General features: G+C 39.5%; 2 protein-coding genes across 4 annotated transcripts in view; one reads left to right on the top strand and one right to left on the bottom strand.

Moving 5' to 3' along the window:
* The window catches only part of CMSS1 (cms1 ribosomal small subunit homolog), a 257,043-nt gene that overhangs the window by 6,040 nt on the left and 234,132 nt on the right, over positions 1-16,871 (top strand). The window lies entirely within an intron of this gene.
* Positions 1-16,871, bottom strand: part of FILIP1L (filamin A interacting protein 1 like) — a 231,808-nt gene that overhangs the window by 3,154 nt on the left and 211,783 nt on the right. For all 3 annotated transcript variants that reach the window (XM_042456821.1, XM_042456822.1, XM_042456823.1), the window contains one exon: positions 10,554-13,290. In XM_042456821.1, coding sequence (XP_042312755.1) covers positions 10,554-13,290 — 2,737 coding nt within the window. The remainder of the gene's footprint in view (positions 1-10,553; positions 13,291-16,871) is intronic.

Raw genomic sequence — 16,871 nt, 5'->3', positions numbered from 1 at the left:
GCAGAACCTTAACATTACCAGGCCAACTTACTTTTCTCCCCAGGTTATAGACTGTTTAACCAAAAACTCAAAAAAGTAATTAGTGCTTGAGAACATGGAAAGATTTTGTCCACTTTTTGTCTCTAGATGGCACCAGAGTTCAGTGGTTTGTAAATGTGAACCGCATCATACTCTTCAAAAATCAATAGGAATTAATCACTTTGAACCTGTAAGAATTCAGCTGGAGAGGAATAAGAATGTTGCTGCCAAATGTTTTGTATATTTTGTATACAGTATACAGATGTATTTTAACTCTTGTAAGCTGCTTTGATTGTTTTTAACAAAAAGCGGGATAGAAATAAAGGTTTTATTTTATTTATTTATTTTTGACTGTTCATGTTATCCTCAGCACTCTTTTCCAACACCACATCTTAAATGAATTGATTTTCCTCCTATCCTCTTTCCTCATTGTCCAGGTCTCCCAACCGCACATGGTAATAGGGAAGGCAATGGCTTCTATGATTCTAACTTTTGTATACCTTTACATTTTATGAGCTTTTCTAATTCTTTCATAGCTGCCCTCCTCATTCCTGGTCTTCTTCCGATTTCTTGACTACAGTCCCCATTCTGATCAATGTTTGACCTAAGGTATGGGGACTCTCTTACTATTTCAGTTTTCTCATCTAGATTGAATTTGTATAGATCTTCTGTGGTCATTATTTCTGTTTTCTTTATGTTGAGCAGTAAGCCTGCCTTTGCACTTTCTTCTTTGATCTTTCTTACTAGTTATTCCAGCCTGTGATATTTTCTGCTAGTAATATGGTGTTGTCTGTATATATTAGATTATTGATATTCCTTCCTGCTAACTTCACTCCTCCTTCTTCTGTGCCCAAGTTGTACCTTGGGGTACAACTAAGTATTCCTGTAGCTGATTCACATACACCGTCTCATTCAAAATGTAACTGTGAGGAAAAAATTGTAATTAAGACAGTAGAATGTTCTTTATAGGTTTTTTTTTAAAGTAAGTGGAGTCCTGAACTGATCAACTTTGGCCAGTAGACGGTGGAATTGCTTAACTTCTTCAAATCATCGGTGTGTAAAGTGTTGACTACTTCAGTACTAGGTTTTCTTCTGACTAATGAAAAGATGCTGGTAACAAAGTACATCACAAAGTGTAAGCGAATTTCAGTTTTAGCCAAGGAGTCCTGTGACAACAGTTCCTCTTGGTAAAAAAAGAGAGAGAAAGCTATCCATTTTCCTTACTGTGGCCATTTGTGTTGCAGAAAGGTGATCTATTTTTCAAGCAATATTTTTATATGTTCAAGCCTCACTAGGTATTTGGGTAGCAGCCTACACAGGACACTCAAATGTTTCTGCAGCAATTTATTTATGACAGTTAATTCCTCTCTTTCTCTTTGGAGTCTTAATAAGACCCTTTAAATGCCATATAGTTAAAATGGTTGGGTTGCAAGTATACACTCATTAAGTTAGTAACAGATGCTGCTACAATTCTGTACCTTGTTACCTAGGAGCAAGTCCTGTTGTACCGAGTGGGATTTCTGATACAATCCACTGAATACACTAGAACTGTAGCTCTAGCCTTGATTAATTTTATATGGACTGATGTAAGTTTAGGACGGTGATGGTGAACGTTTTACCAAGTGCCCAAAGTAAAGGTCTTCTGCCACTGGGTGTTACCAGTGGGTATTACCAAGCTGGGGAGGGTTGAGAAGGAGGACGAAGAGGCGCGCACCTTTTCCTCCTCCTCGCCCTGCACCGTCCCTGGCCTTCAGCTGCTTCCGAAGAGACAGCTCAAGGCTGGGGAGGGTTGGGAAGGAGGGGGAAGAGGTGCGCACCTCCCCTTCCTCCCCGCTGTGTGCTGGGGGAAATGGTGTCATGTACCATCTCTGGCATGGATGCCATAGGTTCACTATTACGGGTTTAGAATTTTGTATGTTCATTCTGGCTCTGCTGGATAAGGTACTACACCTCTACAACTTGTTGAGTCTCATTTGCTTCTTTGAAAATATGAGTGGCAGTATCTAGATATTTTCTTTGTGTTAAATCAGTGGTTCTCAAATTGTGGGGCAGGACCCCTGAAGGGAGGGCACCAGAGTTGCTCAAGGGGGGGAATGGGACTTGAAGACACTGATGCCCCTCCTCTTCTTTCTCTTCCTAAACTTTTTTCTCCTAGAAGCAAGGAGGGAACTCAGATCCTCTGCCCGAGGAAGGAGAAGGAGTAGGAGGGGAACTACTGTATTTCCTTATAAAATCTATGAATGCATTTGTGTGAATAAAAAAAATATGCATACTAAATAAACAATTTTAATTCATATACTACATCAAGTGGGAGGGATGCAACATCTGCATGTAGATGTAAAGGGGGTCATAAGGGTAAAAGGTTTGAAAACCACTGTGTTAAATGGAATATTTTGAAATAGCATAGGGATTGACCTCAGGCCCATGGAGGCAAACTTGCTGTATATGTTTACTTGGTATGTGTGGGAGGTCTCCAGTCCTGTGTTTATGTCTTGTGTGGAGATTCTTACTGTAATTGTATGCTGCTCTGATTGCAGTTTATTCCAATGGATGCTGTTGATAAAGATGGTTCATATACTGGATTGGAAAACTTCAACTTTATAGGCATGGTTATGTGAAATGCTAGTAAGAAAAATACCTGAGTGAGAGGAACAAGCAATCCAATACATTGTACAGTAATAATGTAAATAAAATGTTTAGTGGTTGGGGTCATCTTAGGTCAGACATGCTATGCCATTGAAATTTCATATCATATTTGGGCTGCCATCCTGTTTGTTATTTTCCTGCCAACTACAGCAGACCCACTCAATTAATTTTCAAATGTTGAATCAGCATATAGATAAATTCTGTTGATTCAAAGGCTCTACTCTAGTCAAGAGTAGCAACAGGATTTAGGTCTTGGTGTGATCAAGAATATGTTGTGATCTTGTATACGAACATAGTTGTGTGTAATACCATTCCAAAATAAGGGCAGTTTCCCACCAAGATGATTCATTTCAAGCTATAGATAGAATACGTTTAGTTTTAGACACAAGAACCGATATTTCATACTTAAATGGTACCAATCATTGATAAGTACTTGTGGCATGAGCCCATCGGGCCAGTTGATTTCACCAGAGAGGATTGAACGTATGCTTACTGTTTCTATTAAAATTAGCGAGAGCTATCAATACTCATCTTTCTTTCTTTATCTTTCATTAAATCAATTAATGTGGTTTAAGTGATGATATTAATTGTTGATTTGTTGTTGCCTCCTGCCTCCATCCATAGGGAGAGCCATGTAAGATATTAATTAGGTGTTGCTGTTTTTTAAATGATACCCACTTGGTCCTTCTGCCCCTGCCTCCTATGTACTTCTATATAAGTAGAAATATCTTCTACTTATATAAGCTATCCTTTGGTAGAAACCATTGCCCTTACCTAACTCTTGCTCCTGGATGACAGAATTGGGAGCAATACTTATCAAATTTGCAGATGATACCAAATTAGGGGGAATAGCTAATACCCCAGAGGACAGGATCAAGATTCAAAATGACCTGAATAGACTAGAAAGCTGGGCCAAAGCTAACAAAATGAAATTCAACACGGAGAAATGTAAGGTATTGCACTTAGGGCGGAAAAATAAAATGCACAGATATAGGATGGGTGACACCTGGCTGACTGAAACTACGTGTGAAAGGGATCTAGGAGTCCAAGTAGACCACAAGTTGAACATGAGTGAACAGTGTGATGCGGCAGCTAAAAAGGCCAATGCTATTTTAGGCTGCATCAATAGAAGTATAGTGTCTAGATCAAGAGAAGTAATAGTGCCACTGTATTCTGCTCTGGTCAGGCCCCACCTAGAATATTGTGTCCAGTTCTGGGCACCACAATTCAGAAAGGACATTGAGAAACTGGAGCGTGTCCAAAGGAGGGCGACAAAAATGGTGAAGGGTCTGGAAACCATGCCCTATGAGGAACGACTTAGGGAGCTGGGGATGTTTAGCCTGGAGAAAAGAAGGTTAAGAGGCGATATGATAGCCCTGTTTAAATATTTGAAAGGATGTCATGTTGAAGAGGGAGCAAGCTTGTTTTCTGCTGCTCTAGAAAACAGGACCCGGAACAATGGATGCAAGCTACATGAAAAGAGATTCCACTTGAACATTAGGAGGAACTTCCTGACAGTAAGGGCTGTTCGACAATGGAATGCACTCCCTCGGAAGTCTCCTTCCTTGGAGGTTTTTTAAACAGAGGCTGGATGGCCATCTGTCAGGGATGCTTTGATTTGGATTTCCTGCATGGCAGGGGGTTGGACTGGATGGCCCTAGTGGTCTCTTCCAACTCTACGATTCTATGATTCTATGATTCTATGATTCTCCTGCTTCCTTACCTCCAATTTTTCCTGCCAAAAGGTTTTACATATTCCCACTACTATTCTGTTTAATGCTAGAGATATGTTGCAAGGATAACTGTTTCCGTCTTGCTGTGTGTGTACATAGATGTGTACATCTGCAAAATAAGTTAGTACAGGTGATAGGTATTCCAAGGTATATGCACCACAACAGAAAACATAACTGCCTTTAATGAAACAGTTCTATAGGAGAGAAATTGTACACAAAAGATCCTTGACTGAAATGTGCTTAGATTTTGCTGCTTCTGGTTGTAGAATACATCTGAAAGAACCTCAAGGAAATAAAGGATAAATGCTTTTTTTAAAAGAACATGTTCATGTTACTTTTTATGATGTAAGTGATGATTCAAGGATATCTAAATTTTGTATTATAGGATGTTTAATGTAGTGTGGGTTCAGGATAGAATTGCTTAATTTCACAGGATGTGGTTACTGTTTGAAGCGTTTAAAAGAAACACTGTATTTAAGTTAAAAGTAGAGAAACCTTAGGGGCAGTTGGCATAATTCCTTGCCAGCCCATTCTAGTAATATTATGATAGCTCTTTTTGAAAAACATGACATTTGGTATAGAACTGTAGTTCTTAAAAGAAGTGGAGGCCATTATGGGATTCTGCCTTAGGTGAACGTATGCCTGCCTTTAGCAGGCAGGGTATGCATCAGCTCCCTCCAGAATCCCCATGCATGAATTGCAAAACAGAGAGAGAAGGGGGAGAGGAGATAAGCCTGTCACACTAGCCATCCCACCTCCAAAAATGCATAAATCTATAAGAGCCAGCATGGTGTTGTAGTTTGAGTATTGGACTTGGCCCTGGGAGACTAGGATTTGAATTCCCACTCAGAAATGGAAACTCACTGGTTGATCCTGGGTATATCATACTTTCAGCCTCAGAGTAGGCAAGGACAAAATCCCTCTGAACAAAGTGCCAAGGAAACGCTGTGATAAGTTCACTTTAGGGTCACCATGGGTCAGAAATGACTTGAAGGCCCACAACAAAAATGGTAAGTCTGCCACCAAAATGGAAATCATAAGGAAAGTGGAGGCTGATGAAACAAAATAAAATCACTACTGATTTTTTGGAACATTTTTGGAAGAAGCTTTTAACTGAACTCTAGAAGGTTCAAAATATTTTTGTTTACTTATTAAAGGTTTGCCTGACTTGGTTGGTTCATTTCATCTGTTCCTATTATTATTTTTGAATAAAATGTATGCTGAAGCATGTTGAATCAGGGGCTGTAGAGACTGCCCCTTTTAGCACCAGATCAGAGCTGCAGCAACTGCACATCACGGCCCCGATCTTGCTTTTCCATACTGCAAAAAGGAGCCCCCAAAAGCGGCTCCTTTCTGTGCTGTGGAAAGGACACCATAGCCACTGGTGCTGCGGGTTTTCAGCACTTCTCCAGCGCTGCATCATCTAGATGCAGCGCCAGTGGAGTGCCATCATACCGTCTGCTGTGTGATGCAATGTGCAGCATCATGCCAGTCTGGGGTGGAGTTGGAGCATGCGTCATATGGATGCCACAGCCCCACTCCAGTCTTAATGGCCAGTCTGTACACCCTGTTACTCTTCTTTTTGAGGTTCCAAAACCTTTCTCTATTTCCATATTATTTCTGTCTTTAGTACCAAAGTTTCTGTTAAAAAAGTCATGCCCAGAAAAATACTTGCTTCATTAACTGAGGTATACTTGCAATCATCTTCCTTTTAATTTATTTGTAGCTTGTATGCTACCCTCCTGAGGCAATAGTAGTACTGAGTCTTTTATTTTCCTTTCTAAATCATTTTCTCCCCCTTAGTTTGTGTGTGTGTGTGTGCCTCCAAATTACCTGTCAACTTATGATGACCGCTTTAATTTTATAAGAAAGGCATATTCAGAGGTGGTTTGCCAGTACCTTCCTTCATTCAAGTACTACGGTAATCGGGGTTGACACTGCTTAGCTTCTGAGATCAGATGGGATCTGATGCCTTTAGGGTATTTAGGCCAACTCCCTTAGTCTAGTTTACAACATTCACTTTCAAATATTTATTGTTCTAAACAGTTGCTGTGTGCAGGCACATATTATTTATCCATGTGGTCAGTGCAAAGATCCAAGGTATGTATACACATCTGTAGCATGCTAGGCATACATATGTAGCATTCAACATACCGTAAATCAAAGCACAACAGTATAACCACTATAAGTCTTGTAAAAAAACCAACACCCTATAGTCCATTCCCTCAAGACCACAAGGTTGCGAGTTCAAGACCAGCAAAAGGGCCCAAGCTCGACTCAGGCTTGCATCCTTCCGAGGTCGCTAAAATGAGTACCCAGACTGTTGGGGGCAAATTAGCTTACTTGCTAATTAGCTTACTTGCTGTTCACCGCTATGGTCTTTGGAATAGCGGTATATAAATAAAACAAATTATTATTATTATTATTATTATATTGTTTGCACATAAATGATGACAGCAAGTCTACACAGTGACCTGGTTTTAGCCTAACAATCTTAGTCCAATAAACCATAGTTTATTAGCCTAAGAACAAACTATGTGTTCTTGTGCTTTTCTTATTGTACACTCCCATTGTACAATACATCACTGCTGAATTTGTGGCTTATTTAAATCATAGTTTCTTACTACACTGTAACCAGGAAACTGTGTTTTACTCCTTTTTCCTAATTCCAAAATGAAGCAAAGACATTTTCTCGGCTATTAGGCAGGAATTCAGTTACGATTACCCAACTAGGATGTAATGATAGTTTAAATAAACCATGATCTCTGCTATTAACCTGGGCACATGAGGAGAGGAGTGAGTGAACTCATTTCTCTGTTCACTCTGATTGTTGCATGTGGGATAAATTCAGTCAATAATGTTAACTATTGACCCAATGCATTTAAGTATTGACTTACAGAATTTCCATTGAGTTTGTGGATCTGTTCCAGGGGTGGGCAGCTGTGAAATGTTAGGAGGCACAAGGCATTTTCAACATGTTTTTGGGCCTTCCTGGGCATCTTAGACTCAGGGCAGGCCTTTTTTCACAAAAGGAAATGAGCAAAAGTCACTTCCCGTTTGAAAATAATGTTTTTCAAGGCTTATATTGGGCTATGAGATTCCAAAACATGCAGGCAATGCCCCATACCCCTAGAAAGCAATTGCTTACCTGGGCTTGACAGAATAACCAATGGCAAAAATTTAGCTATGATTTGGCTCACAAGTATGTAAAGAGAGCACACAATCTTTTGGATACAGAAAGCAATACATTTCTATATCTGGTTAATTTGTTTGTAAACATCACACAAGCTTTCTGTCGTGTTTTCCCTTCAGTAATAGCATGGAAATGTAAATAAAAGAGCATGTGATATTGTGTCTGGTAACATGTTATACCTTTTGGCTGGTGTGCATCTATTGTACTGACATGGTGCACTTTTTATAGGACTCTTAGGCCCGTTACAAACGGGCATAAAGTACGCGCTCTGAGCGTACTACGGTTAGGAAGGGGCGTCACTTCTTGACACCCCTAACCCCAATACGCACGGAGTGCGTAGAAAATGGCGCTGCCCTATACACATGGGCACTGTCATGACTACGTTACAACCGCGCCGCCTCCAAATGGGGCAGAGCGGAAGTGACGTAGTGGGGCTGCGTGAGGGCGCCTGGGGTGCCCTTTCCGCGGCCCTGGAAGGAGCTCCGTTTTGAAGCCCCAAGGACACCCCTTTCCAGGCCGCGGCGAAGCGGCCTTTTGCCGCTTCCCCGTAGCCTGGAAAGCGGCGGATCGAGGCCTCAGAGGCTGCTGCTGTGGCAGCTGAGGCCCCGATCTAGCGGGGAAAGGGCCAGTTACAGGTCGCCCCAAACGGGCGGTCTGTAACGCGCCTTAGTATTGGTGGGGCAAAGACAGTACTGGGAGAGTAAGATGGCCTGCCAGCAGTCCTTTCTGCCTTCCTTTGCTCCTATCCCTGTCGCCATTTTTTACTGTTATGCCTCCACTGCCATGTAACATGATCTTGGCCAATGTTTGTTGTTACTGTGTTCCTTCAAGTCTTTTCAGATTTAAGGTGACCCTATGGTGAAGCTTCAAAAGGCTTGCTGTTGTTTCCTTCTTGAGGCTGAGAGACTGTGACGTAGCCAAGAGCATCCAGTGAATTCCCATGGCTAAATGAGTCTCCAACAGTCAAACCACTACACAATGTTGGCCGCTGTTTGCTGATATCAGTTGTTAGGATGTATTGCCAAGTTCTTGTCAACCAATAGCTCAGACAAGTACACTCCTCTGTAAAACTCTGTTTGGCATTTGTGGGAGGGCAGATAAGTAAGCATTGTCACTCTTTGGATGTGTGAACAAGGGTCACTGAGAGCTGAGTGGCATGTGGATTCAATCATACGGATTCCCATGACTGTAGTAGCTTGAAAGAACTGCCACCAGAGGAATTCATTGCTAGTTGTATCAATGTACAGCATAGCTCATTGTAATATGCCCTATGCAGATGCAGATGTGGCCGAGAATGTGTAGGCAAAATTGCCTGAGCCAACTAGCAAGTATCAAAATATTTAACTATAAGCCCTGAGAAAATACTATGAACTTATTTAAATGCTTAGGAATTAACAGACTAGTTTTGGGCACCAGGATTATTCCAGCCCAATAGATTATTTGCAAAGCTGTTCTCCAGGACAGGTAGTAGGACGCATTAATGAAAGATTAGCTGCCCAACTGCTCCATTTCCCAGGGGGATTTAACTGTGGGCTATATTATATATATCAGAGAAGTTACGTTTCTGTTGCTAATGGAGTTGAATTTTTATTATTTGTCTTTTATTGCTCTTTGTCCTGGGTCCTTGCATGGCCAACAAGGGGAATGGCCTCTGCTCACATTGAAATCGCCAATACCATGTTAAGTGACATCTCAGACAGAATGTAGGCCTGTGACTCTAACACCGTCACCATTTTTCTTTTGTATGATTTGTAACATCTTTCCCTGATGAAGAAGCCAATGAAGCTTTGAAAGCTTAAATAATTAATTTGGAGTTGGTTTAATAAAAGTATCACTGCTTGTGGATTGTGGTTTCTGTGTATTCTGCTGCACTGCCAACATGGCTAATGCTTAGAACATTTTCCCCCATATAAAATATGTTTACTTACATTACAGTTCTACTTTGGCCTGAGTACTGTTGGTTAGTCCCAGCTAGAGTAGGCTCATTGCATGAAATGTCAAATTATATGTCAGTATATAGGTAAATTCCATTGATTCAGTGGCCTAGTCTGATTGAGACTAACAACAGAATGTCAGCATTGTTCTCCCAAAATGCTAAAAGCATTTCATGTATATTCTGTTTATGCCTTGAAACAATCTTCAAGGTTAGGCCAGTGCCTTAGACCAATCCTGGGAAACCTGAAGCCCTCCAGATGTTTTGGCCAACAACTTTACCCAGCATGGCCCAGGGTTTGTGGAAATTGAGGTCCAAAACATCTGGAGGATTGACGAATTCTGTGTTCTTGCTTTTGAAATGGATTGTTGCCTTACATCACCCAAAGAGTTCATTGCTGGTTCAGATTTCACTTCAACTGCTGCCTAGCTCTCAGCTCATTCTCTTAGCCACTACGTTATTATGGGGTTTTATGTAATTTCGTGCATCATTATTTTAAAATACATGCATTTTGGGTGAAATTTGATCTGAAAGTACTTATCTGTATAATCATATAAATGTCAAGGAAATAGGTAAGGTAGCAAACAAAATTTAACAGGCTGTGCAAAGCCTAGAATTAAACTTTCACATGCAAAAATCTGCACACAGGAATAAAAAACAATGAATTCTTCAAGCAATGGTTAAAAATATTTACTGTCTTGTAATGTGAAAATATTTTATGGAAACAGTTGCAGTCAAACATAATGTCAGTTACTGAAAATGTAAATACATAAAAAGATGCATTTATACAGATGCAACTCTAAGCATCTTGCAAAAAGTTAAACAAACAAATAATACAGTAAATGCACACATGATATGATTAAAGAGACAAGTTCTCATGTTAGTTCCTTATACTGTTGTAGGTTACATGCAAAGAACTCAAAATATTCTGGTTAGAATTGTCCAAAATCATTCTTGTTGGGATGAAAAAGGTAAGTTTGTTTTGGTATGTCAGCACAACAGAGGAAAGTCAGTTATAGACATTACTTACTGTAATTTGTGCCTGTCTTGGGAGAGGAGTGGCTGTTGGAGTAATAGTGATGCTGCTGGTGATTTTGTTGACCTGTTTGCTTGGCATTCCATTAGGTAATGCTGGAGTTCTGTTATCCTGCACAGGTGTGCAAGGACTAGTTGCTTTTGCTGAATTAGGAACAGTTTGAACAAAAGGGCTTCCCAAGTGAATATGTATTTTATTATCTTCAGTAGTTATTACACTAGAACCAGAACTGTTTGATCTTTGAAACTGCCAAGATGACTGCCGTTCAGGAGATACTCGAAAGACAGTATGCTTGTCACCAATTTCCAGAGGCTCTGGTGAAAACTGCTCAAGGGAACTTGAGGAGGTTGTAAGAGCCAAAGGGGACATTGTTCTTTCAGGAGTTATAGAGCTACATGACTCAGGAGTCTGAGATCGAGGTGACATCGCTTGTTCTGGACTTGAGTGTGTATCAGCTACTTTAGATTTTATAGGAGTTAAAGACCCATTTTGAATGATAGTTATCCTTTGCTTTGGTGTGCCACAGTGGGGTATGACAGCTGTGCTGGTAAAAGAATGACAACTTTCTGCAGTAGGGCTTGTTATTTCAAGAGTGGCTGTGTTTTGTCCATGATCTGGAGTAACTTTTATGTGAAGAGGCTGGCCTGGAGTGTGACTTAGAACTAAATTTCCAGGCTGAATGCAGTTTCCATTCTGCTTGGCATGAACCTTCCCATTTTTAATATAGCTTTCCTTGGATTTCATCCAGGGTATCCAAAGTTTACTGTTATTTACTGCATTTGCAACAGAGGAATTGCATTTGAAGGATATTGGTTGCTCATCATCATTATCATCATCTTCATTATCACTTTCTTCATATAAATGTCCATTTATAACAGCTCGCTCCAAAGGAACTAGACTCTTGTAATCGGGTGGTTCATTGTCTGCTGGTTCTGTTTGGACTTCCTTAGAAACAACTTGTAAGTCAGAAATTCTCCTTCCATTGAGACTTGGTCTAAGGCTTTTACTGAATCTTCTGTACCTTTCGAGTTCTTTAGAAAGGATTTCCATTTCTCTTCCTAATTCTTTATTTTTGTTTTCTTGGTGAGTGAGTTTCTTCTGCAGAATTGTGTGGTCTTCTCTTAAATGGCATATAATATCCTCTGTTGCCATATATTCATGAATTTTTTCCTTCAGTGCATCTACCTCCCTTGAAAGGTGCCCTGACTTGGCTGCTTCTTCTTTGAATTTTTGGAATAATCTCTGTTCATGGTTACATTCTGATTTCTCTGCTAACTTATACCGGGCAAGTTCCCTTTTCACAGCCTCAAGTTCCTCTGACAGAAATCTGGCTTTGTCTTGCTCGCTAACATATCTCCGTTCTAAAGATTCAAACTCATCTTCTGTTTTCATGAGGTCATCTTCTATGGCCTTCATTTCTTTAAGTTTGTGTTTGAGTCCCTCAATTTCCTGGGCTAGTTCTTTAATCTTGTTGTTTTCCTGCTGGAAAGATGGGCTAGGTTTGGCTGTCTCTTTCAGTTTATTTTTGAGAAATTCTTTTTCAATGGCTTCTAGGGATTGAAGTTTTTTCCTTAGCAGGTTCACTTTGGAAGAGAGATCATTCCCTTTCTCTTCTTCTGCTTTTAGTTTATTTTTTAGCTCATCCCTTTCCTTTGTGAGACTGGACATTTTTTCCTCTGCATCAGTCTTCGATTTCAGTGCCTTTTTACTCTCCTCTATCAGTCTTTCTGTGACTGACATGACCTTTTTTTGCTCTAGCTGTAGCTGAGAATTTGCATTGTTTAGTTTTTCTTCTGTTTGTTTTATTTTTTCATTCATTGATTTTCTTTCGTCCACAAGCATTACTGTCAATGTTTTCAATTTAGTCAAATCTTCTTTAAGTGTGTGCTCTGTTTTTTCCAATTTACTTTCAATGGTTTCGAGTTCTCCCATACGAGCTTTTAAGCCATTTAGTTCCTGCGACAGCTGCTTGGTTAACAACTTTTCTTTTTCAAGGTTGCATTTCAGAGTGTAACATTCCTGCTTGCTCCTGCTGAAAGCATCCTCTAGTTTCTCAAGCTCCATAATTCTCTTGTTCAGCTTGTCAACTTCTACTTTAAAGTTTTTACTTTGTGAGGCTTCCTTTTCTAGCTTCTTATGGAGCTCCCTGCATTGCTCTTCCATTTTTATGAGCTCTTCATCTTTCCCTTCCATCTCCAGTACTCTTTTCCTTAGTTCCTCCACTTCAGACATAAGGATAGAATTTCCACATTCTCCTTTGTTTATTTTCTCTCTCAGGTCCTGCAGTTCTTCTTCTGCCTTTCGTAAGGACTTATTAGTTTCTTCAAGTTCATCAATTTGTCGACTGAGGGCTGTTAGTTTTAAGCGTAGCTGGCGGTTTTGGCTTTCTTCATTGGTTAATTTGGCCATAATAGCGTCTTGTTCCAGGGAGACCTTACTGGTTTGGGCCTGAAGCTTGGCTTCAAGCCCAAGAGCTCTCTGCTCTTCTTCTTGAGCTTTTGTTTCTGCAAGTGAAAGTTTCTCATGTGCTTGTTTTGCGCTGATGGTTAGCTCTTGTATTTTTTGGCTTTGGAGGCTCAGCTGTTCTGTAAGCTGTTGCTGTTCATCCACTACCATTAATGCAAATGACTTGAGTTTTGTCAGTTCCTCCTTCAATCTGTTTATTTTCTTGTTGTTTTCCTTCTCTTTCTTTGCCTGATATGCTGCGTCTTGCTCAATAAGCTTTTTCAACCTGAAAGAGGCGGAAATAAGCACATTTTAATTTGTGAAGGTCTTTCAAAGACTTAGGTGGTGGTGCGGGAGAATGGTGTTGCCTAGGTCAGAAGTTATGAAATGCTTTTTTAAAAGTCTTTTTTTAAGGAAATGCTTTTAATAAAACATGTCTTGCTCAGATTTTAGGTTATTCTGTTAGTTTTGTTCTGACTGGTGCAAAGATACAAATTTCCTCCCTTATTTTCCTTTTCTGACTTTGCTGTGGGCAGTTAACATGGATTGCATGTTGCCCTGGGAAGGAGGTAGAAGGTGGATTGCATCATGTAATTTTAGGTTGTCTTCTGCCCTGTAATTACCTTTTCATGGCCATATTTGTGGTTCTGACATACTAAAACTTGCTGCCTTACATCTTTTTATGTTTGTAAAAGAACAATATCTTTCCCTGTTTATAGAAATCCTATGGGCCGATACAGTTAAAAATAATAAAATAATAGGGAGCTTTTTCAGGCAAGAAATCCAGCTTGTGGAGAGTAGCATTCCAAGGAACAACTCTAATATTAAAGGATGTGTAGCATTATTCCTAGAAATCTCTATCCTCATTCCTGGAGATGTGAACTAGACATGGGCATGTTAAATGGCCAGAGAAGTTGAAGCCCTGGAAAGAAACTGGTTGTTTGAGCCCACCTCCCAGACTAAACATACGAAATTTTAAAGGAAAGATTGAAATATGTGAAGTACTTATTTTCATACAAAACCCCAAATTATTGCATTACTTGAGCAATCTAAAATGCTTCACTCACAACCTAGGCTGCAGATAGAACCATTTTGCATAATTGTGAAATTTTAAAGCATAAAAGCCTTCATTTTATACATGTAAAATTGTAATTATAGTGATACTGAAGAGAGAGCTGCAAACAATTGCACTCTATGCAACATAATCACCTGCATCTTAAATGTTTTTATCTGAAAAGTAGGAGAAAATTAAAACAGAAACCACAAATTTTGTAACAAACAAAGCGAAGTGCATTATTTAGATGGAAACAGTGTAAACCTAAGGACTAAGCTAGGACCATATTTGGATATAAAGTTTAATTCAGTATTGAAAATGCTGAATTTTTCAGTAATGCATTATCACAAGCAATGAAAGCTCTCTGTTACATTCCTCATGAAGATAGAAGCACCTAATAAGACCTAATGAATGCTGCTTGGATTTGAATGTGGTATACCTCTATTGTAAGTGAAAGAATTATCACTTAGAAATAGAATTTCTATCCCCCCCCCCCCCCCCCCCCGGTGTTTTCCAGGTCACCACATCTCTACTTTGTATGTGTATCTCTAATGCATCTGTGAATGTTTGAAGAGGACTGTGTACCCCTCACTGATAATAGGAGTGGATGAGAGAGCACAGATACCCAGAATTCCATAGCAATGAGCCAGGGCAGTTAAAGCTTTGTCAAACCAGATTATTTCTGCGGTGTGCATGCAGCCTGTTTCTCTGTTTTGCTGTCTCTATAGCATACTGTTATTACTATATAGTATTTGCCTGACTTCTCCTTTTGCAAAGTGGCTCCCATAAACCTCTCCCAGTCATAAATGGGGATATAATTAGGGAGTTAAGGGACAAGATGCAAAAAAAATTGCCCAAACATTTTATGTATTGATCTAACCAATTTTGAATAATCTTTTCCAATTTACATCCTACCCTTTAGAATAAAGTACTGGAGACAAGAATATATGGTCCCCTTTGCCAATAATGAAGTGAATAATAAACAGTTGGATGCTATTTTCATTTTTAATATTAATGATTTTCATCTTAATGGTACTCCCAAAATCTGCTACCTTGCCCTGCCTGATAAATTCAGTCCTTCCCTCTCTTTTGATGTGTGGGTTCCTTTATGTCTTTCTCTGTCTTGGACCAGGTTTTATTTTGCTACTGCACTCAGGGCCAAAGTCTTCCTGGTTTTATTGTTTTTCCTGCTACTCATTTGCTTGTATTCATTATATGTTTTACTAATGTTTTGTACCCTGCCTTGAGGGCCTTTTAAATATGATGTAGTTACATTGCCTTTCAAGAAGGCTTTAGTTTTGAAATAAAGATGTGATGAAATAAGAAAAGAAAGAAAGAAAGAGAAAAAAGGCCTACCAGATAAAGAGTAAAGGTAGTGTTAAATATAGCTGTCATGATCTACTGGAAGAACTATGGGGATAAAGGATCTTTTCAAACAAATGAACATCATTTTTTGTTTTCTTTAGTGAAACCTCACTACATCTACACTTGCTTCCTATGAATAGTTGACATGAACTTAATTTTAGCTATTGCCATAGATACCAAATCATAATAGTTATTCTTCTGTCAGCTTCATTCTGTTTTGGGGAATCTATGTCATTAGGTTTACAGTAACACTCAGATTTAGCCACTACATGGGATTTCCATCTTATGAAATATTACTTTGTCATAGAAGTTCTCTTTTTAAATTATTGTTGGCTTGGCAAAATTAAAAACAAACAAACAATCGAAACCAGAATTTCAGTCAAGTCTGGCATAAGATAGTTACACCCTAGTTTAATAAGCCAAAATATTTATCTGTTAATCTTCCTTTACAACTCTTCAATTGGCTTCAGAATATTACTTTTCCCGTCTTTTGGACAATTATAACATTAACTGGGTAATATGACTCATTGTGCCATTTCAGTATCTGATATATGAAGGTTTCTGCACTGTTTGTGTGTAATTAATTACAGTATGTTCAGCCTGTATGTTTGTGCTCTTTTACAACATTACTTTCCAAAGCTATGGGAAGGTGCCAACTAGCAAAGGATCTCATCCAAGTGCTTTGAAGCACATGCTTACATCATGTTAAAGTCTATTCCCCTGATTCAGCAAGGCTGTCTGTGACTGAAAAAAAGTTTCCACAGGCATACTGCCTTTCTGCATCTTCCCAGATGTTTGCAAGAGGTGCTGTAAAGAGGAATGGCTGTGCATGTGTCTATTTTAAATGTATAAATAAAGCTTAATAATAATAATAATAATAATAATAATAATAAATGGTTGTTTAATAATGTTGTAGTATCAACTTTCTGTAATAATAATATGTTTGTAACCATATGTGTTTTATTGTAGTTTCTCTCTCTCACACAAATCCTAATTTAGGAAAAAAATAGCTAATGAATAAAGGGATGCATGGATGGGAGTTTTCCATGCGTGTAAGAATCCTGATGTTCCAGTTGAAATCCAACTCCATGCATATCAGAGGCTCTCCCTATTTAGACTCTTCCCCTTCCATGTGTTAATAGTGATGGCAATGATGATGAAGAAGGTGGGGTGATAAAGAAAGTCCTTCCTTGCCTATTGTTGTTGTGTGCCTCCCAGACTCATTTTTGACTTATGGGCGGGTTACAAACCGCCACTTACGACGCGCTCCGTGCGTGTTAGGGTTAGGAAGGGGTGTGGTAGGGTTAGGAAGAGTTGTCCCTTCCTAACCGGCCTTGGCCCCAACACGCGTGGAGCGCGTCGTAAATGGCAGCACCCATCCACATGGGTGCCGCCATTTTGGTGTCTTGGACGCATAGCGTCCAGACGTGTCGCAGCGGAAGTGATGC

The sequence above is a fragment of the Sceloporus undulatus genome, chromosome 3 (assembly GCF_019175285.1).
Source record: "Sceloporus undulatus isolate JIND9_A2432 ecotype Alabama chromosome 3, SceUnd_v1.1, whole genome shotgun sequence".
NCBI lineage: Eukaryota > Metazoa > Chordata > Lepidosauria > Squamata > Phrynosomatidae > Sceloporus > Sceloporus undulatus.
The sequence above is the reverse complement of the archived record's forward strand: the minus strand, read 5'-3'. Positions and strand labels throughout refer to the sequence as shown.